This window comes from Dama dama, chromosome 26, assembly GCF_033118175.1.
Source record: "Dama dama isolate Ldn47 chromosome 26, ASM3311817v1, whole genome shotgun sequence".
Classification (NCBI taxonomy): Eukaryota; Metazoa; Chordata; class Mammalia; order Artiodactyla; family Cervidae; genus Dama; species Dama dama.
The window spans coordinates 50510072-50533122 of record NC_083706.1 but is presented as its reverse complement, the minus strand read 5'-3'; the positions used below and the strand labels follow the sequence as shown (position 1 = coordinate 50533122).

The window sequence follows — 23051 nt, the reverse complement described above, 5'->3', positions numbered from 1 at the left end:
CAGCATCTATTGCAGACTCCGCTGTTAACATTTTGTAAGATCCTCCCGTCCAGGTAATGTTTGATCCCTCAGAGCACGGTGGCAGTGGGCCTCCAGGAGAATGATTAACTCTGTGTGATTATTTTGTTTGCAAGAGCGTTTCCTCTCATGTAAGTCAATAACATCTTGGGATTGGGACACACTGTTTTCGGGACGCGGCTGGCCAGTCCCAAAATGGAACATAAGGAGTTGGTGTTCCTACTTCTCTTATTTCTGAAATCAGGTAAGACTTAAAGATTTGTTTTTTCACTTGAATCAATAATTTTTTTTCCTAGCAATATATTAAAAATAAAGCCATCATCGTTTTATGGGCAACTTGCTGGATTTAGCTTTTGATTCATCAGATTCCCAGTTCAGCATCTAAGATGGAGGAATTCTTCAAGAAATAAGGTTTGTTTCCCTTATGTGAATGCTGGAGACAAGTGGACAGAGAAAATAATGAATGATGCTTTCAATATAAAAGATGGATCCCAAGAGATGGTTATTTAGTTGAAAAAAATAGCCCAGAGTGCTAACAACTCCAAAAGTTGTTGGTCTCTTTGCCTGGTTCTTAGTTTGGTTAAGCTAGACCATTTTTGTTAAGGTTTCATATTCTCCTGACTTTCAAATGTGAACAACGAAATATCTCTGACCATGATCTTTGACCAGAGTGGTTGTGTTGACATATTCCCTGTTAGGGAAGGTCTTTACTACATCTTAACTTGCTTCTTATGCCTGGAGAAATCACAGGCATTGATTAGTCAGGCGATGTATATACAGTAATTCAACAAATCTCTATTGAGTGCCTGAGATAGAGTGGTACTTTTTCATCCATCCATACACATGTGTGTCCATTATCATGACCAGCTTATTTAGCAGATACAACAGGTATTTTAGTAGACTTATCCTCGTTTTATAGATGAGGAAATCTGTAGTTAGGAAAATCGCATTATTTGCCTATTGACCAAACTCCCAAAACCAGGAAGTGAAGACACCAGGACTTCAGTCAGGGCTTTCCAAGAAGGAATCCGATGGTTCTCACTTTTTCAACTTTAAACCTTCTTTAAAATATTCTAAGCATGTCTTTGAGGCTTTTTTTTTTTTTTACAGTTTTATTGAGTATAGTATAATTCACATACTACACAATTCACACATTTGAAGTGTATAATCTAATGGGTCTTACTCAGTATTTAGAGTTGTGCAACTATCACAGGACCTTTTAGAACATTTTTATTGCCCTCAGACTTTAAAATGGATGGCATCACCAACTCTATGGACAGGAGTTTGAGCAAGCTCCAGGAGTTGGTTATGGACAGGGAAGCCTGGTGTGCTGTAGTCCATGGGGTTGCAAAGGGTCGGACATGACTGAGCAACTGAACTGAACTGAAACTTTAAAAATAAACATAAGGTATGATTCATGTTGATGTATGGCAAAAACCAACACAATATTGTAAAGCAATTATCCTTCAGTGAAAAATAAATATATTTTTAAAAAGCAAACACAAGAACTCTATAAAATATATCCTATAAAGACTGAAATTAGATCTTTTCAAGAGTTCTTAGAAAGTAGAGCAGGCCAGGGTATAAATGATTTTTTATATTTTATGTCTCTACCTTAGGAGCTGATATGACAAAGAAATATCCGAAAAAGGAATAAATTTTCTTCTCTCTAGATTGAAAATTCCCGTATTTTCTTTCTTTAGTTCTAGGGCTCATTTGACAGTGGGTTATAATACAGTTTATTTATTGACCAAGAAATATTAGAGAAATCTTTTCAGTAAGAAAATTATTTTTATATTCTAGACTGAATGTGGATGCATATTGTGACTAAAACAAGTATAGTTTATGAATAATGTGGGTTTTTTAAAAAATCACAATAGTATGTATATGTGCCCCCATGCTTATGTGATTGAAAGAAAAGACTTGGCTGTTTGTGAAATGCAAACTCCTTATCTGCCTCTCACTAAGAACTGCTGTAGAAGGAGATTCCCCCCCCCCCCTTCCTGTAAGGGTGAGATGATTTGAGAGAATAGCATTGAAGCATGTGTATTACTGTATGTAAAATAGATGACCAGTGCAAGTTCGATGCGTGAAGCAGGGCACTCAAATCTGATGCTCTGGGACCAGCCAGGGGGATAGGGTGGGGAGGGAGGTGGGAGGGGTGTTCAGGATGGGGACACATGTATACCTGTGGCCGATTCATGTTGATGTACGGCAAAACCCACCACAATATCGTAATTATCTTCCAATTAAAATAAATTAATTTTAAAAAAGAAAGGAAAAAAACAGTTATACCCTGATCTATAGAAATTACCAAAGCACAACCGTTTCTGGAAAGGAGAGCTCAGATTGGGAGAAAAATTCAGGATGAAGACCTGAGCGTGAGTCTAAATATGCGTTTCTCTATAGTCTTGATACATATATCGAAAGCTTTTTGGTGTATTAAGCTACATCTGCTGCTGCTGCTGCTGAGTCGCTTCAGTCGTGTCCGACTCTGTGCGATCCCATAGACGGCAGCCCACCAGTCAACTCCTATTCGAGGGTGGAAGGATCCATGCTTCCAGTTTGGAGAATCTTAGGTTGAGGAAGAAAAAGCAGAGTCAGGGAGAGTGTGGGCTCCGGGAATGGCTTTGTCTCAGTCTGGGACAGTGCATCACCCCTGAGCAAGGCATGTGTCCAAGGTGGTCAGGGATGGCCCTTCTGAGAAAGAGCATCTGGCCCTTAATGATCCTTCCTATTGGATCATTTTCATCAGTATCCAAACACGCTCCTGAATGTCTCATCTTAAAAAAATTTCCCAGAGGACCTAGAGGTGGTCATACTAACTGAAGTAAGTCAGACAGAGAAAGACAGATATCATATGATATCACCTATACGTAGAATCTAAAAAAAATGATTCACATGAAGTGATTTGCAAAGCAGAAATAGACTCATGGACATAGAAAACGAACTTCTGGTTACCAAAGTGGAAATATGGTGGAGGTATAAATTAGGAGTCAGGGATTAGCATATATAAAATATATGTTATATCTTGGGATATAACACCATGGCATTCTCCAAGCCAGAATACTGGAGTGGGTAGCCTTTCCCTTCTTCAGGGGATCTTCCCAACTCAGGGATCGAACCCAGGTCTCCCACATTGCAGGCAGATTCTTTACCAGCTGAGCCACAAGGGAAGCCCCACTTTGGGATACTATATAAAATAGATAAATGGGGACCTACTGCTGTGGCTCAGGCAACAATACTCAATAGCTTGTAATGACCCCTATAATGGAAAAGAATCTAAAAAAGAATATGCATGTATAACTGAATCATTTTTTTGTACACCTGAAACGAATACAACATTGTAAATCAACATTTTAAATAAAAATATTAAAATATTAAAACTTTAAAAATAAAAATATTAAAACATTCCTGAGACTTCATATGGCCTCTAGGAGATGCTCCTTTCACAGCCAGGCTTCTGAAAAGACTTGTCCTCCCAAGACGTTCCCAGCGCCTGTCCTGGTCACTCTTCAACCCGCTCACTTGGGCTTTGGTCTCCACTCCGCCCCCTAAAGCGGTCAAGGTTGCCAGGTTGCCTAATCCCATTTAGGCAAACTTTAGGAAACTGCCGTCTCCAGTGTGTTAACCTCTTTTTAGCCCCTCACGCTATGAGCATGGCTGGTGTTCCATTCCAAAGGATGGAGGGGAGCCCCTCGAGGCATGAAATAGAGCCACGGCTGTCCCAGGGGCCATATTGGCCTCCGGATCACGGAGTTCTCTTGGCAGCCCTGTGGTGGGACCGCGGCTGGGCACCCCCTGGCCACCCTCTGCAGTAGCCAGGGGCAGAGCGACCTTCAGACAGACTTTTTGACTCAGATTCTATCTCAGAAGAAAATCGAGACCATTGTTTGTACCAGACTCTTGTGCAGTTCCCTCAGAAACGCCAGAAAGCTGTTATCATTGAGCCCCAAATGGTTTCTTTTTTAATAAATAGTGAGGGGTCACTGTACTAAGCCCAGTAAAAAAATGACCGTGTATTATGGTCAAGATTTAGCCCAGGTCTAATTTCTTCTCAACATCATCAGCTCAACAAAGTTTTTGTATCTGGTGATGGAACCATTCAGAGAATGCCTGTCACATTAGTTTAAGCAACGCTGTCACAACTGAAGTTTATATTGTGGGAAATCAAATAATGGCCTCCAGGTTCTATTTAAAAAGTTATTACCAACCTAGATAGCATATTAAAAAACAGAGACATTACTTTGCCACAAAGGTCCGTCTAGTCAAAGCTATGGTTTTTCCAGTCGTCATATATGGATATGAGAGTTGGACCATAAAGAAAGCTGAGTGCCGAAGAATTGATGCTTTTGAACTGTGGTGTTGGAGAAGACTCCTGAGAGTCCCTTGGACTGCAAGGAGATCCAACCAGTCCATCCTAAATGAAATCAGTCCTGAATATTCATTGGAAGGACTGATGCTGAAGCTGAAGGTCCAATCCTTTGGCCACCTGAAGCGAAGAACTGACTCATTGGAAAAGACCCTGATGCTGGGAAGGCTTGAAGGGGACGACACAGGATGAGATGGTTGGATGGCATCACCAACTTGATGGACATGAGTTTGAGTAAACTCTGGGAGTTGGTGATGGACAGGGAAGCCTGGCGTGCTGCAGTCCATAGGGTTGCAAAGAGTCAAACGCAACTGAGTGACGGAACTGAACTGAGGTTCTATTTAGACCCAGGGATGGAGAAATCAGCATCAAAATTGCCCAAGGGTGGTCTCCTAGCGCTCCATCATGACATGCAATTACTAGAAACAGATCAAATTTTTTCTTATTTAAGGTTTCATACCCATTAACGTAGTAATGTGAAAATTGTTAAATTGTTCTAATCTATTAACCTAGCAATCCAGACAACCTTTTAACATCATGCCATCTAGTCATGGAATTGTTTTCCTAGTTAGTCATTTGTATTCACAACCACCCAGTTGCTTCCAATACAGCAGCAAATTTTACTTGGTTGATGCAAAGCGAATAATTTACAAATTCATGATAATTAATTATCAGCAGTGTTGGTGCATTAATCAATTGCTGCATTTTAATTTTACTTTTGTAGGTCTCGGAGACCTCCTGGATGACTATGTAAATACCCAGGGGGCTTCCCTGCTTAGTCTGAGTCGGAAGAACATGGTGGGAAGAAGCATTGAGGATTGTGCAGCAAAGTGTGAGGAGGAGACAGACTTCGTTTGCAGGTATGTTCCTGGTAACTGCACCTACGCAGAACTCCTGTTGATTGAGACACATTACATTGATCACAAGAAATTTGCTCAGGGATTTATCGTTGAAAAATAGGATTTAAGAGGAATTTCATGAGGTTGGAGTGTGGAATCTGTATTGGCTTCTGGTATCTGAAACCATACAGTTTCTTGTGAAAGTTCATTAGTGTCCTTTTAGAAAAATGCCCCCAGAGGAAATTATTTAACACTTGACATCAGCAGCTATTGTTATGGCTGTAGCTTTTTAACATCATTGTTAGTAAATATTTATTGAGGATCATGTGACTGGAAGTGTCCTAGACCTTAAGGAGCCATGAAGCATAGATCCAGTGATCTTGTATATATATATATGATAGCTTTTATATAAGATATACAAAATCAGTATATATGATAGATTTTTGTGTAGATCCGAAAGCCAGTGCTTGCCGTTTTGTATTTATGGTGTCACAGAAACTGGATAAAATGTAAAAAATTTTAAAAAAAATACAGCCAATGTGAGATATTGATAAAATCAGTATGTGCTCTGTTAAGATTCAGAGGAAATAACAATCCTAAGAGCTGAGACAATCGGGGAAAGGCCTGGGGTGGAGTCGGGGGAACTGAGCTGGGCTTCGAAGGGTGAAATCTCGGTAAACGGCGACCGGGTGGGAAGGATTCTAGGCAGGGGGCAGCCTGGCTGGGCACCTGTGAGACAGACCGCGTCAGCTGATGCAAAGGTTTATGTAAGAGATGGGGCTGGAAAGGAAGCCTTGGACGACTTTGATGCCAGGGTCAATACTCACCCAGGACGAGTGCAGGCTGGGGGGCGTGAGGGAAGCGGGTAGAATCAAAGGCATTGTCAAGCGGGAAGGTAGAGGCGTCCATGTGGACAGTCTTGGGAATGGGTTCAAAGAAGCTCAGTTGCTTCTTTCCCACGCAAAGCAGATATTCTGGCGCCTCATTAAGAAAAACAGGTGCAGAAAGAATAAAGCAGTTAAAACAGAAAGAAAATGGGGAGGGGAAGAAGGTAAGGGTAGAAGAGAGAAAAAGAATATCTACCATGGTGCTTCATCCTTTCAATACGGTGCCAGGTTGAATTGAAAGCAAGTTCTGAGCTCCTGCTTTCATCCAAAGTTGTCTGTAAAACTTCGCTTTACACAAAGGAAATAGAGTGGTGTTTAAATTCCTTTAAACAAAGGGCTGGAGCAGTGTTTTCTGTTTCTCTTCTGCAGGGCATTCCAGTATCACAGTAAAGAGCAACAATGTGTCATAATGGCTGAAAACAGCAAGACCTCCCCTGTCTTTAGGATGAGGGATGTCATTCTGTATGAGAAAAGAAGTATGTACAATGTTTTTTTTCCTCCTTCTTCTGTCTTTCTCTTTCTTCTTGTTCTTCCCCTCTCCCTTCCCTCCCCACCAGCCCAGTTACTATCTGTAATTTATCAGACCAGAAAATGGAGGAGCTATGGTGCATTGAAAATGAACTTGGAGTCAGAAGATTTGGCCACTAACCCACAATGCCAACCTGAATATATTATTTCACCTTTTAGGTTTCCTTCCTCTTGATTTCAAAACGCAGGGATTGGATTTACAAAATCACTTCTGCCTCTAGGACCCTCTTATTTAAAGATATTAAATAACAAAGATATTTTCTTCTTATTTTTAAGAAGAAAAGAGAGAGTACACAAGTTCCTTATAATCTTGGTTTTTTTGTTCTGCAGGGACCACCATCTGTGGTCTGAAGCCTGGAGCAGTAGCAAAACTAAGGTGTTTTCAATCTGCAGTAACATTTAAATAGAGACAGTATCCTTCATTTTACTCTTACATGTTCTACTTTTCTTTCCGTCCTGGCCTATATTTCCCGTAGTCTCTAAAATGGTGCAGAAATTTGAAAACGTGCAGAAGTTGCAGCTCATTTTTGAGGGTTTCCTTAAAAACTCTGGATCCTTCATTGTTTAGGACCACGGATGGCCTAGATTCCTGAAGAAATTGTGTGCACAAGTTCATTAAGTCTGTACGAAGATTCAAGTGACTTACGATGCTTTTGCAGCTACTTCCCATTCTCTGTTGTTAGAGAGGTGTCAGGACTATTTTGATAGCGGTTTTGCTCTCCAAATATTCTGCATCACAAGTGTTGAAGACAACAAGAAACATCCTATTTCACGTATTCTTGACAACCGCTTGCACGTTCTCTCGAGTTTTCCCACCAAACTCTTAAGATTTTGAGAGGTGTTTTTTAGGTCAGGATTATATCTACATGGTGGTTCATCTTAGCTTTAAATAGCTGTGCATCTGTTAACCTCACTCCGGGTCCACTGTTGAGCTCTAACTCTTGAGTCTAAAGTGCAGATTAAATCTGAAGTTTATCTGTGGACGTTATTAGTTCTTGCGGTTAGTGAGTAAGGGAAGAGATATGTGGGCTTACCCAGTCTATCAGACATTTAAAAAATGCTGGTGGGATTTTCTGTGCAAACGCTACCATTTAAGCATGTCCTCTGTAAACGGTTAACCAGAAGGATCAAGGGGGTGACCGCTAGGCTTCGTTTGGCTAGTTGAAGAGTTGCCTGTTTTCAGGGTGATGGAAAGGAGCCAAAGGTTATACAAACTGTGGCGGGTACAGACAAACAAAAGAGAGGGAAAGAGTCAAAAGTCAGTCATTTTTGGGTGTTTGTTTCTTTACTGTGGAATATCGACCCGCTGCAAAATCACCTGCCAGGGTGCTTCTGGGAACAGTCAGTGTCAGATCAGTTTCACCTCCACTGGCCACCAGGGCCATTGCCGCCACTTGGGTCTAAAGCCGCCCTCATCACCGCAGTGGCTGGTCCAGAACAGCCCTGCTTCGAAGCCTCAGTGCTCTTAGAAGAAAGTCCAAATACTCACCAGTTGCTACCGGGCGCTGTGTTACTCAGCCTCGCATGCTGGGCTGATGTCTATGCCTCCTGCAGGCGGGGCACAGGCTTTTTCATCCTGACCCTCCTCTATTCTTCCGGCTCCTCATCACCCAAGTTGCAGCTCGAGGGTCCCCTTCCCTGACCCCTGGCCTCCGGAATACCTTGCTTACCTTTTTGATAAGCATAACATATCGACTGTCATCATATATCTCATTGAAGATATATCTGTAATCTTTAAACAGAGTGTTGGATTTAAAGCAGCAGTTACTATAGGTGTGTTAGAAGTATTCTACCCAGATAATTGATCAATTAATTTAAAGCATTGACATGTAGACACTGTGTGCTAAGTTGCCTCTGCCATGTTCGACTCCTTGCTATCCTATGGACTGTAGCCCACCAGGCTCCTCTGTCCATGGAATTTTCAGGCAAGGATATTGGAATGGGTTGCCATTTCCTATTCCAGGGAATCTTCCCGACTCAGGGATTAAACCTGCATCTCTTATGTCTCCTGCATTGTCAGGCGGGTTCTTCACTACTAATGCCACCTGCGAAGCCCAAGATCACCGAACCGGGCTCCCTGTGTGATAGAGCAGCTTCCCACTATTTATTTTACACATAAAACACTATCATGTGCAAAATAGATTGCTCGTGGAAAGCTGAGGGAGCTCAACTCAGTGCTCTGTGATGACCCAGAGGGGTGGGACGGGCGGTGGGGTGGGAGGGAGACTCAAGAGGGAGGATATATATATATATATATATATATATATATACTTATGGCTGATTCACATTGTTGAATGGTAGAAACTAACCCAGCATTGTAAAATAAGTATCCTCTATTAAAAAATATTAAGTGGGGGATCATAATGGATGATACAAACATACTTTAAATCTTTTATATTTTCTTTGAAAACATGAGCTTATGCTGGTACCTTTGGACATAAAACAGAGGTGTTTTTTCTTTGAATCCGGGGACGACCAACAGAAGTTATCTAGAGCATTTCTTGTATAAACCATACTCATGAATTATCTACCATAATCTGTCCTTCTCTTTGAAGTTGAGCAAGTCTAGAGACACCCATTAACCAATCTGACTGTAAAATTCCTTTATATTTTCATGCTTCCCCTCCCCTCAGACTCATATCAACAACAGGAAGGGACTGCTCTCAGTGGGTTTGGTAACAATTTGTTTTGACTGCCTCCTGTGGCCTGGGGGATCTTAGTTCCTCGACCAGGGAAGGAACCTGTGTCCCCTGCAGTGGGAGCACAGAGTCTTCACCACTGGACCACCAGGGAAGCCCCTTGAAAACAATTTAAAAAACTACCCTACTCTTTCAACTACTTGAAACCATTTATCTTAGTTTATTTAAAAAAAAAAAACCCTCCCTCCCCTCCCCCATTCATTTCTCAGTTTAGATCATCTGTAATCAAATAGAGCTGTATCAAAAGTTTTGGAAATAAAAACAACTGACTCTTGGTAAGCGTATAACCCAACTGGTAGGAACAGAGCGGGTCAGCACTCCCGAAGGTGGCCTGCCAGTCACAGACGCCCATCCTGCCGCGTGTGGGCCATAGGGGGACCCCTGGCAGTGTGTTTTAAAGGCAGGATGGGGCCCACTGGGTAACCAGCAAGTTGTTTAAATGGAGGCTGGTTGACAGCGTCTTCTGTAAATGCTGAGGGTAGACCACAACTGCATTACCCCATTTGGTTCTTTTTTCACACTTAAAATACCACCGTGAACCTAGAAATGGCTTGCATCTTTTTCAGCCTCTGCAGGTCTGCCCATTCCACGGAGAAGCCCTCACCCCCTTCCCATCCACTCCCTCACGATGCTATTTATTTTCTCTGTTACACATGTTGCCATGAGGTTGTCTATTTCACAATCCGTGTCCTTGATTACCTTCTGTACCTGGCGCCCCAGACTCCACTGGGATATAAGCGCCACTCCGGCAGGACCTGTGCGGTTCCTACTCCAAGCGTCCCCAGCACCCCCTGCACACAGCATCTGCCTGGCACGCGGAAGGGCAGGAGCTCTGGATAAAGGAGTCAGTGCCCCACCCTTAACTACAATTCTTTGCTGTTGTTGTTTGGTTGCTTTAGTCGTGTCTGACTCTTTTGCGGCCCCATGGACTGCACCCCACCAGGCTCCTCTGTTCATGGAATTCTCCAGGCAAGAACACTGGAGTGGGTTGCTATTTCTTTCTCTGGGGATCCTCCTGACCCAGGGACTGAACCCACATCTCCTGCCCTGGGAGGCAGATTCTTTACCACTGACCCAGCAGGGAAGCCTGCGGTAACGCTCACACAGACTGCCTTTTTAGATAGCGGGTAACCGTGTCCTCTCCTACAACATGATCAAACAGTGCAGGGCTTCCTCGTGATTTCTTGTCGTTGTTGTGAAAGGGTTTGACCACTGTTTGGGCTTCCTTGCAGTCTACATGTTGGAGTGCAAGACCGGAAATGGGAAGACCTACAGAGGGACCAAAGCCAAAACGAAAACTGGTGTCACCTGTCAAAAATGGAGCGCCACTTCCCCACACGTACCCAAGTAAGACTTCTCTTTTGCCTCCGTGTTCACCTCTTGTACTCAGAACGACTCCATTACTTCCTGCTCAAACCAGAACATGTGACTAGCAAGTATGGGGAGAATCTGACTGATGCTGGTGCAGATCTGTTCAATAATTGGTGGCATAAAAGCAGAAAATGGCTGCTTTCCATTCATTCTTGTGTATATGCTTTTGGGGGGCAAGATTTTAAACAATAAAAAAAGAACAATAAATTCTAGAACATGAATTCTAGGCTGAGATGGAGAAAAGACAAAAGATGATGATGTTTACAATTGAATCAGTCTAAATCAAACATTTGTTCACATCAACATTGCGGAAAACAAATTATCTTGCGACTTGCCTATTATCTATTTTAATGTCATTCTTTATATTTTGCCCAATGTGGTATTAGGTGATATTTAATTCTCATGAACAATGCTTATCAAGTGGGAATTTAGTGTCTATGATCCTTCCCACTCCCAAACAAATCATCTTTAGCCATCCTCATGAGTTGGGCTTCCCTGGTGGCTCAGTGGTGAAGAATCCGCCTGCCAATTCAGGAGACAGATGTTCGATCCCAGTGTCAAGAAGATCCCCTGGAGAAAGAAACGGCAACCCATTCCATTATTCTTGTCTGAAAAACCCCATGAACAGAAGAACCTGGTGGGCTACAGTCCATGGGGTTGCAAAGAGTCGGGCACAACTGAGAGACTTAGCAACAACAAAGAGATGAAGTCTCATATTCCCAGCACATTAAGGCTTATTGAGATGAAAAGGACAAACCAAATGGCCAAGTCATAGAATGGCAAGGATCTGAGAGAGAATCTTGGTCATCTATACCCCAGCCAATGAGGAAACTGAAGTCCCAAGAGCACTAAATCTACCAAAAACAGGTACACAGGAGAACCAGAAGCAAAATCTGCCATTTTAGATTCGAAGTCTTAGGTTTTTAACGCAATTTCTTATTGCAACACAGCAGCTTATCCCTGAAAATGAGCTTCACTCCGTCCTCCCACTCTCCCATTAATTCTAGACGCACCTCAGAGGGGAAGTGGAGTTTGGCATCAGACAGATCTGACTTTAAACTCTTGAGATGCTATTTATTAACTGCTCAAGCATAGGTGAGATTTGATCTGTTTCACATGGCTGTGCTTCAGTTTTCTGATCTGGGAAGTGGGAATAATAACACCTTCCTGATGGGGATTTTTATTGACTACATTAGAGAATGTATAGAGAGACTTTAGCATAATGCCTCATGCAGAGTTCACACAGACAAAATGGTCTTAACATCTATTATTTTTACAGAGAGAAGGGCAACTGACAAAAGCAGGTGTTTGGCATGTCTCATGAATTTGGCAGGCTTTGAGGGCTTTATATCTCTACTGTGCATAAGATGCTTTGACTCTACTTCTAAGACTTGGCTGTTCACACAATAATAACAGTGATATTAACTACTCTACTGAACAGGCCATCAATAGAGACACTGACAACTGGATACAAATGCTATTGCACACAGCTGAAATGTAGTTGGATTTTCAGTTCAGTTCAGTCACTCAGTCATGTCCGACTCTTTGGGACCCCATGGACCGCAGCACGCCAGGCATCCCTGTCCATCACCAACTCCTGGAGTCCACCCAAACCCATTACCATTGAGTAGGTGATGCCATCCAACCACCTCATCCTCTGTTGTCCCCTTCTCCTCCTGCCCTCAATTGTTCCCAGCATCAGGGTCTTTTCAAATGAGTCAGCTCTTTGCATCAAGTGGCCAAAGTATTGGAGTTTCAGCTTTAGCATCAGTCCTTCCAATGAACACCCAGGACTGATTTCCTTTAGTATGGACTGGTTGGATCTCCTTGCAGTCCAAGGGACTCTCAGGAGTCTTCTCCAACACCACAGTTCAAAAGCATCAATTCTTCAGTGCTCAGCTTTCTTTATAGTCTAACTCTCACATCCATACATGACCACTGGAAAAACCATAGCCTTGACTAGATGGACCTTTGTTGACAAAGTAATGTCTCTGCTTTTTAATATGCTATCTAGGTTGGTCATAACTTTCCTTCCAAGGAGCAAGCGTCTTTTAATTTCATGGCTGTAGTCACCATCTGCAGTGATTTTAGAGCCCAGAAAAATGAAGTCAGCCACTGTTTCCACTGTTTCCTCATCTATTTTCCATGAAGTGATGGGACCAGATGCCATGATCTTAGTTTTCTGAATGTTGAGCTTTAAGCCAACTTTTTCACTCTCCTCTCTCACTTTCATCAAGAGGCTCTTTAGCTCTTCTTCATTTTCTGCCGTAAGGGTGGTGTCATCTGCATATCTGAGGTTATTGATATGTCTCCTGGCAATCTTGATTCCAGCTTGTGCTTCATCCAGCCCGGCATTTCCCGTGATGTACTCTACATATAAGTTAAATAAGCAGGGTGACAATATACAGCCTTGACGTACTCCTTTTCCTGTTTGGAACCAGTCTGTTTTTCCATGTCCAGTTCTAACTGTTGCTTCCTGACCTGCATACAGGTTTCTCAAGAGGCAGGTCAGGTGGTCTGGTATTCCCATCTCTTTCAGAATTTTCCACAGTTTACTGTGATCCACACAGTCAAAGGCTTTGGCATAGTCAATAAAGCAGAAATAGATGTTTTTCTGTAACTCTCTTGCTTTTTCAATGATCCAGTGGATGTTGGCAATTTGATCTCTGGTTCCTCTGCCTTTTCTAAAACTAGCTTGAACATCTGGAAGCTCACGGTTCACGTATTGCTGAAGAACTGGCTTGGAGAATTTTAAGCATTACTTTATTAGCGTGTGAGATTAGTGCAATTGTGTGGTAGTCTGAGCATTCTTTGGCATTGCTTTTTTTTTGGGATTGGAATGAAAACTGCCCTTTTCCAGTCCTGTGGCCACTGCTGAGTTTTCCAAATTTTCTGACATATTGAGTGAAGCACTTTCACAGCATCATCTTTCAGGATTTGAAATAGCTCAACTGGAATTCCATCACCTCCACTAGCTTTGTTTGTAGAGATGCTTCCTAAGGCCCACTTGACTTCTCATTCCAGGGTGTCTGGCTCTAGGTGAATGATCACACCATCATGATTATCTGGGTCGTGAAGATCTTTTCTGTACAGTTCTTCTGTGTATTCTTGCCACCTCTTCTTAATATCTTCTGCTTCTGTTAGGTCCATACCATTTCTGTCTTTTTTGAGCCCATCTTTGCATGAAATTTTCCCTTGGTATCTCTAGTTTTCTTGAAGAGATCTCTCATCTTTCCCACTCTGTTGTTTTCCTCTATTTCTTTGCATTGATTGCTGAGGAAGGCTTTCTTATCTGTCCTTGCTATTCTTTGGAACTCTGCATTCAAATGGAAATATCTTTCTTTTTCTCCTTTACTTTTCACTTCCCTTAAGTATGAATAGTATGAATAGTTGAATGACACAATCTCAAACCACAGTTGGGAAAGAGAAGGGGTCTTATCCTAGCCTGCTGATAACACGCTGATTTTTAAAATATAGTCAAAGTGATTCTTTTCCATCCTCTGCAGCTTTTCACCTGAAAAATTTCCTCTAGCGGGACTGGAGGAGAACTATTGCAGGAATCCAGACAATGATGACAAAGGGCCCTGGTGTTACACCACAGATCCAGACAAGAGATTTGACTACTGCGACATTCCCGAATGTGAAGGTCAGGGATGGCTCTAGAAAAAGTTTTCCTATTCTGCCCGTTATGTGTGGAGCAATTTGCTGTAAATTGATTATCTATGGGGATATTAATAATAATTACTGCTGTGTTTGACATCATCAAGTAATATATGACCTCTGGGAAAAGACAAAAATTTTGCACAATTCCCATTATGGATCTAAATTATCTTTATTAACATGTGGTTCAACAGGGACAAATATAAAACTAGATGTAAACTCTAGATGCAAACTTCTTATGCTTAAAGCTCTGACACAGTTTAAGCCAGAAACATATTTGCAATTCAGCTGTTAACATAAAACCACAAAATCAATACAATTCAAATACAGATTAATTTAACATGGTAGACTTTGTCATGTTGTTGGAACCAACCAATGAAACAGTTTTTAAGTCAGCAATCTATTGTTTCAATGGAACAATCAATTTAAGAGCATGTTTCAAAAGTCAATGTTAAAAGAATGTAAAATATCCTATGGGAACATGTTCTCTACTTCATATTTCCTGCCACATTTATTGATGCAATAGGGCAGTGAATGAAGGTGGGATTTGCATAACCACGTGGATTAAGTATGTACTGGGTGATGGCTCAGTTTCCCATCACTTCCTCTATTCCAACCATGGGTATTCTTTATTTATTTGTACACTATGTTATGAGGGCATTTGGCCCTTTACTGACATGAGAGTATCCTTTTTATATCCGGTCTGCTTCCATTTTCCTTACTGCCACATAAAAATTAAAGTCTTATATTCTTCTGCCATATCACATTATATTAAAAATTGCAAAGTTCCCATTTTACAGGGATGCAAGAAAGAAAAACAACCAGCATGCTTCTCAATAACAATAAAAAGAGAAGTATTGTCCCTTTAGGTGAATATTGTTCCTCTCTCGAGGTCACGAACACAAGCAAAAACCCTGGCACTAAAATCCTGAGAGGCTGCCGGCTTCTTTGGTAGTTACCCAGACAATCAGAGAGAGCTTCCCGGTGGCTCGGTGGGAAAGAATCTGCCTGCCAATGCAGGAGACACAGGAGATGCGGGTTCCATCCCTGGGTTGGGAAGATCCCCTGGAGGAGGAAATGGCAACCCACTCCAGTGTTCTCGCCTGGAAAATTCCACGGACTGAGGAGCCTGGCAGGCTGCAGTCTACGAGGTCACAAAGAGTGGGACGTGACTGAGCAAGCATGCATTCAATCAGAATAATTCCAAAGGAATTTTTTGGACGAGAGACCACAAATATTAAAAAATTCTAGTAGAGAATTTACAGACTCCTGAGATTATATGCAATCTCTCCCCACAACCACCAGGGACCAATACACGTAGCCAACCTTGAAGACAAAGTATTATGGAGTTGCTGGGTTTGGTCATGACTGTAATAGTCAAGAAGGTATTGACCACATCTGCTAATTCTACCATTTGAAAAAGAGAATGACATTTTAGATTGTATTAGAAAATTAAGCCTTTATGGCCAATTTTGTTGCTAGGTGATTGTCGGAAAATTACCAACGAACAAGTGGCAAAGGTATTTGAGACATTTCTAGTGAGAGTCTAGTCTTTACCCTTTTTTGCTTCATTCATTTCCATTTCTTTCTTCCTTTCTTTCCATTCTTCCCAGTTGAATGTATGCATTGCAGTGGAGAAAACTATGAGGGCAAGATTGCCAAGACCAAGTCTGGACGTGACTGCCAGCCTTGGGACTCTCAGATCCCACATGCCCATGGATATATTCCTTCCAAGTAAGTCTCACTGGCAGTGAAACTGGATGTTTAAGCCTCTGCAATGCTATGGGTAATTTAATATTATTTATGTTTCAAAAGTCAATGTTATTTAGGTATTTTAGCATTCTTCAAAAAGTGAACACACCTGATGTTTCTGATTTTCAAAGTTTGCATTTCCCTACGTGACCGCAAAAGAAGTATACATTCTTTTTTAAAAATTTTTTTAATTGAAGGATAAGTGTTTTACAGAATTTTGCTGTTTTCTGTCAAACCTCAACATGAATCAGCCATAGGTATACATATATCCCCTCCCTTAGAAGTATGCATTCTTACTAGTCAAAATGTGGTCCATGGAAGAGTGCTGTCACCTGAGCGTTTGTTAGAAATGCAGAATCTCATCCCCATTGAGTCTGGATTTGCACTGTAACCAGATTCCTGGCTAATTTGTAGGTTAAATGTAAGAAATATAGATATACACATCTATAAACATACAATATACACATCTCGTCTGTATATTTTCCAAATAGTCCCCTCTTGTTTGTATTCCTTTCTTTTTTCTTCATGCTGATGAGATTCAGGGCTTCCTACCCTGTGATCTATGGGTGGGCTTTATGAATCCCTGAATATTTTACGTGCGTTTATATCAGTGTATTTTTATGGGAGGGAGGATTCCTAACTTTCACTAGCTACTCAAAGGGTATCATTAATCTGTAATGGAAATATAAGTCCCTGATATAGAAAGCAATGGTGAATTGTAGGGGACAATTTTCTGCATCTCCTATTTCACATTAATTGTACTTAAAACACCTCCTTCTCTGTAGCTGCTTCTGGTCATTCTCTTCATTCTGTGACTATAGGATTATAATGGGGCTTGTAAAAACTTGTAGGAAAAGAGACTAAGTCAGAGATTTCAGTGTGGAAAGCAGCTTCCCTGCATTTCTGTACCTCCTGCTTCAAATAGCTCTGTTAAATCACCACTGTTGTAGTTTTCTTTTCCCTACTGCACTCCAAAGAAGAAACACAGTGAAAGCCTCCCGCCTCAGAATTGGTTACATTTATTTCCCAGAAACTGGAAGAAGAAGATTGTCTGAGCCACTATCGGTTGCTCTGTCCATCCTGACAAAGCATTTACAGTCTCAGGAAGGGACGTGAAATGAGCCCAGAGGGACACGAAGCATGGTGTTCATCTCACAGGCTCCCTCACTCGGTCCCTGCTGGCGGGGGGTGGGGTGCTCCCTGGCCCACACACAGGAACATAGCTTATCTGTCCCCGTTTCTACAAGTTTAAAGGTTAGCAGGATCAGAACTGGGTAGACTAGAAGGACCATTCCTTTAACCTATGAAGACATCAACCTCCAGGCTGAACTGTTTACTAAATAGCTATCTCTAGCCAGTAAGTACTTTGTGGTTTAATAATTGCTATCATTTGCAGCTGAATCATTGAAGTTGGCTGACATAAAGTTTTCCAGATGGCCCAAATGATAAAGTTGATCCTGTTCCATGATTGTGGCACATGTAGACTGTTAGAAAATCAATCCTTGGAACACTGAGCTAATCTTTCTTTTGAGATGGTCATCACATTGAAGATAGCCTTCATCCGGTCACCTCCTTGAGTGCCTGACTGTGCCTAGCACACAGCAAGTGCTCAATATTTGCTCATTTGAAATGATTCTCACCTGTGAATGTGAATGTTCAGTGCTGTCAAAGTCCTTCTCGCACCTTCAGATTTCCAAGCAAGAATCTGAAGATGAATTACTGCCGTAATCCTGATGGGGAGCCCCGCCCCTGGTGTTTCACCACTGACCCCCAAAAGCGCTGGGAATTCTGTGACATCCCGAGATGTAGTAAGTATGGTTCTGACCCAGTCCTCAGGGACCTTCACCTCTTCTCTCAGAATCAAGAGTGCTGTGCCTGGAAAGAGCCCCACAAGTCCTATGGGATGTGATTATTCTTTTAAAGCAGTTTATAGTTTACTGTAGTAATTGATCAGAGCATCTATTTTTTATGTTTTTTTGGGGGGGTGGGGGAGGGGTCCTCTTTTGCCTCTTTTGAGTACAGATAAATGAAGGCTTTTGGGAGTGATCTCTGGTACCCTCCGTTCTCTAGTGCTAAAGGCAAATCAGATCCACACCTTCTGGTATCTGGATTTCATTATCAACCAGTGAAGTGAAGGCACTCAGCCGTGTCTGACTCTGGATGGTAGCCTACCAGGCTCCTCCATCCATGGGATTTTCCAGGCACGTGTACTGGAGTAGGCTGCCATTTCCTTCTCCAGGGGATCTTCCCAAACCAGGGGTTGAACCCGGGTCTCCTGCATTGCAGACAGACGCTTTACCGAGTTCTTTCTAACTGTAAGCAGAGTGGCGTCTCAGGATGTACAGTTTTTCTGTATGGCCAACTTGGGAGGCAGAGGCAGGAGAAGAGAGGTCTGGGGAAAAAGATGAAATGGCAGACCTAGCGGGAATGACTTGGAAAAAGCCGTTTCATCATATTTTCCTTTTATAAGGATTCGAAGCCAGGCACTGAACAAGGACAGTTGAGACTGTTAAAAGGACTCAGTGGGTCCCGAGTTCTGGCCTCCTGTTCTTCGCTCAGAAGGTCATGCTAAAGTGACTAAAGTGACTCAGAACTCTCCTTAGGAACATCAGTGTCTCTTTCTGTCTTCTTTTTCCCTTGAGGCTTTCTTTCTTAAAGTTGGCGTTTAGTTGATTTGCAACATTGTGTCTGTTTCAGGGGTATAGCAAAGCGATTGGGTTATACACATGTATGCATATATCTGTATTCTCTTCCCCCCGATTCTTCTCCTTTATACTTTATTACATGATATTGAATATACTTCCGTGAGCTATATAGTAAATCCTCGTTTATCTGTTTTACATATGACAGTGTGTCTTAAGAATTTCTTGATTTCTCACTGCACACCCTTTTCCTTTGAGACACTATTTTCTTTCTTCCCATGGACTCTCTCTTGTTTGTCTTTGTGGAATACTGGGAGTCAGTCAGTTATGTGTGCTTAAAGAATAATTTATTCTTCAGAAAGGAAGTTGGTTTACTGGCACACGTGCAGATCTGGGGTAGGACACGACACATGTTGAGTCTCACTGTGTGTGTTGAACTGAGAATGCAGAAAAAAGAGAATACAGAAAGGAGCATTTACTCCAAGGGTCTTGTCCTTGAGGGGTTTTTCATAAGCTGCTGCTGCTGCTAGGTCGCTACAGTCGTGTCCGACTCTGTGTGACCCCATAGACGGCAGCCCCCCAGGCTCCCCCGTCCCTGGGATTCTCCAGGCAACAACACTGGAGTGGGTTGCCATTTCCTTCTCCAACGCGTGAAAGTGAAGTCGCTCAGTCGTGTCCGACTCTTCGCGACCCCATGGACTGCAGCCTACCAGTCTCCTCCGTCCATGGGATTTTCCAGGCGAGAGTACTGGAGTGGGGTGCCATTGCCTTCTCTGTTTTCATAAGAGGGTCTTGTAAACATTGATTCTACCAGATCAGCTTCTTCTGAAAAATGATAAGCAACATTCAGATGTGGGATTCTGGAAGGATGAGAGGAAAAGAAGACAGACACTCCCTGCATCCACCTCCTGTAACTTCCATCTGCGCCTCCTTTCTGTAGAAGCACTCACTGTAATGTATCTTCCCCATTTAAGCCACACCCCCGCCCTCCTCTGGGCCAACGTATCAGTGTCTGAAGGGAAGCGGCACAAACTATCGAGGCACAGTGGCCGTCACCGTATCTGGGTACACGTGTCAGCGCTGGAGCGAGCAGGCACCCCACAAACACAACAGGACCCCAGAAAACTTTCCCTGCAAGTAAGTCCGCTGTGGTTTCATCTCCTTGTCAAGGACAGGAATGAAACATTCCATCCTCGTCATGGGATGGACTGCAAGATCCCACTGATGTGCCTTGGTTTTAGTGACAATAGCAACCTCGGCTTAAAGCTTTTGGGAATGAAAACTGGTCAAGTCACCTGCAAGGGAAGTGACATTTAGCCACTGGTTTTCCTAGAAAACTGGTTCTCAAGTGTGGTTTTCCGGGCCTCCAGCATCAGCATCATCAGGAAATTTGTTAGAAATGCAAATTCTTGGAGATCCTCTTGCCCATCTACTAAATCAGTGACCTCGGAGTGGGTTTCAGCAAGGTTTTGTGTGAAATGTACAGTAAGGTTTGAGAACACAAATTCGAGGGCTATGATATATGCTTTCGGAGGCAAGAGCAGTGTAGAAAACACCCATTGTGTTTCCAGCATATAGCACAGTGCCTGATGCGTAATAGCAAAAGATCTATTCTGCTTCATGGTGTGCAGTCAAGGAATACATTTCGATCATTCACCCAAGAGGAGCATCCATTCCATAACTCTATGGATTCCCACTCAGCTTAAGTTTCCACCCATTATTCAGTTGGTATGCTGCTGCTGCTGCTGCTAAGTCACTTCAGTTGACTTAGTTCGCAACTCTGTGCGACCCCATAGACGGCAGCCCACCAGGCTCCCCCGTCCCTGGGATTCTCCAGGCAAGAACACTGGAGTGGGCTGCCATTTCCTTCTCCAATGCATGAAAGTGAAAAGGGAAAGTGAAGTCGCTCAGTCGTGTCCGACTCTTAGTGACCCCATGGACTGCAGCCTACCAGGCCGCTCCGTCCATGGGATTCTCCAGGCAAGCGTACTGGAGTGGGGTGCCATTGCCTTCTCCGTCAGTTGGTATAGTTCTAGAGAATTAGCTGGACACACCGCCAGTATCACCATTAAGAAGTATGTGTGCACTTTGTTATTTCTTTAGCCTTTTGGAAAGCCAAACTCATAGTCCCTTCTTTTCCAGAAACTTGGAGGAAAACTACTGTCGTAACCCTAATGGGGAAACAGCCCCCTGGTGCTATACAACCAACAGCAAAGTGAGGTGGGAATACTGCACCATCCCATCCTGCGAGTCCTCTCCGTTATCCACGGAACATTTGGATGTGCCAGGTGAGAAGGGCCGCGGGAGCTTGCTGAGGGTGCGATTGCTCCATATTTTTGTATTCCAGAAGCATCGCAGTAGCTTTGGAAATGGTTTCATTGTGCTGTGGTCGGAGAACATGCCTTATGATTTCATTTATTCTATTTTTTAAAAATTTCTTTGTAATGGGAGGATAATTGCTTTACAATATTCTGTTGGCTTCTGCCATACAACAACGTGAATCACCCATGAGTATACCTGTGTCCCCTCCGTCTGGAACCTCCTCCCCGACTCCTCTAGGTTGTCACAGAGTACTGCCTTGAACAACCTCTGTTTTATAGCAGCTTCCCATTAGCTATGTATTTTACATTCACTTTGAATTTGTGGAGGCTCATTTTATGGTTCAGAATAAAGTCCTCTTGGTGAATGTTTCATGTGCTCTTGAAAAGAATCTGGCTTCTGTTGTTGTGTATTGTTCTACAAACGCCGACGAAGTCAAGCTGGTTACTATTGTTTGGCTTTCCTGAATCCTTGTTAATTTCTATCCTCTTTCTGTTGATTACTTAGAGGTGATCGGTGATGTTAGGTGTGCGTTCATCTATCTCTTTTCCGTCTTGTCTTTGCTTTATCTATTCTGGAACTCCTTGTCAGGCACAGACACACTTAGGACTCTTGTCTGCAAAGAAATGACCCCTTTATCATCATGTAATATCTCTCCTTATCTCTAGTAATAGTCCTTGTTCTAAAGGCCACTTTTGCTGATATGAATAGAGCCATTGCAGCTCTATTTTTACTAGACTTTGGATGATGTCTTTCTTTCCTCAGTTTTTTGGTTGAGATGTTTAGACCATTTGCATTTAATGTCATCATTGTTAACACGGTTGGATTTAAATCTATCGTCAATTTAGTTATTTCTAATTGTCCTACTTCAATTTTGTTCCTTCTCATCTTTCTCTGCATCTGATTTAATTGAGTATTTGTATTGCCTTTTATTACCTCTGATTTTACTATTTATTTAATGTTTTCAATATACATCTTTAACTTACATTCTACCTACAAATAATATTATTTTACTTGATGTATAATGTAAGAAACTCACAACATTGCAATATTTACTCTGTCCCAAAATATCATGTTATTGTTCTGAGTTTACATCTATTATTTTATAAATCTCACAATAAATTGATACTATATTTGCCCTGAAGAATCAGTTTTGTTTTAAAGAAATTAGAAAGAAAAAAATAAAGTCTTATATTTATTTTTATTTATTTATTTCTACCATTTCTTCTATGCTTCATTTCTTCTTGTTGGTTCTCCAATTTCCATGTGATGTCATGTTCTTCCTGTAAAAAACTTAACCTCTTCCATTTTTTATAGTACAAGTCTGTTGATGATGAAGTCTTTCAGCGTTTGTATGTCAGGAAGAATCTTTATACTGCCTTCAGTTTTAAAAAACAATTTTTGTTAGGTATAGAATTCTGGGTGGACAATTTTTTCCCCTTTTACCACGTTAAAGATGTTACTCTATTGCCTTCTGTTTTGCATAGTTTCTGATGGAAATCTGTGTTTCTCTGTATTTAATGTTTCTTTTTTCCTCTGGTTGCCTTTAAAACTTTCTCTCATTTTCAGTTTTCAGCAGTTGATTATGGTGCATCCCAGTGAGTCTATTTGTTTACTTATATATTTATGGTGCTTATCCTCCTTGAAGTTCTCTGAGCTTCTTGTGTTTGTGGATTATCGATTTTCATTACTTTTGTAAAATTCTCAGCCATCACTGCTCAAATATTTCTTTTCCCCTGCTCTCTCTCTCTCTGTGTTTTCCTCTTTGGGACTTCATCCACCTGGATGTTAGATCACTTCATGCTGCCTCATATCACTCGTATGCTTGTTCTATTTCTTTCCCCACTCTTTTTTTCACTTTGCATGTCAGTTCAAATAATGTTTATCAATCTGTTTCCAAGTTCACTGATTATTTCCTCAGTTCTGGTCAGTCTGTTAATCAGCCCATCAAAGGAATTTTTCAT

At 42.0% G+C, this 23051-nt stretch overlaps 1 protein-coding gene across 2 annotated transcripts in view; it reads left to right on the top strand.

The window, feature by feature from the left end:
• Positions 1-207: 207 nt before the first annotated feature.
• The window catches only part of PLG (plasminogen), a 46625-nt gene continuing 23781 nt past the window's right edge, over positions 208-23051 (top strand). For both annotated transcript variants that reach the window (XM_061130100.1, XM_061130099.1), the window contains exons 1-9: positions 208-262; positions 5115-5250; positions 6486-6592; positions 10576-10690; positions 14221-14360; positions 15988-16108; positions 17816-17934; positions 19743-19905; positions 20911-21056. In XM_061130100.1, coding sequence (XP_060986083.1) covers positions 214-262; positions 5115-5250; positions 6486-6592; positions 10576-10690; positions 14221-14360; positions 15988-16108; positions 17816-17934; positions 19743-19905; positions 20911-21056 — 1096 coding nt within the window. In that variant the 5' untranslated portion in view covers positions 208-213. The remainder of the gene's footprint in view (positions 263-5114; positions 5251-6485; positions 6593-10575; positions 10691-14220; positions 14361-15987; positions 16109-17815; positions 17935-19742; positions 19906-20910; positions 21057-23051) is intronic.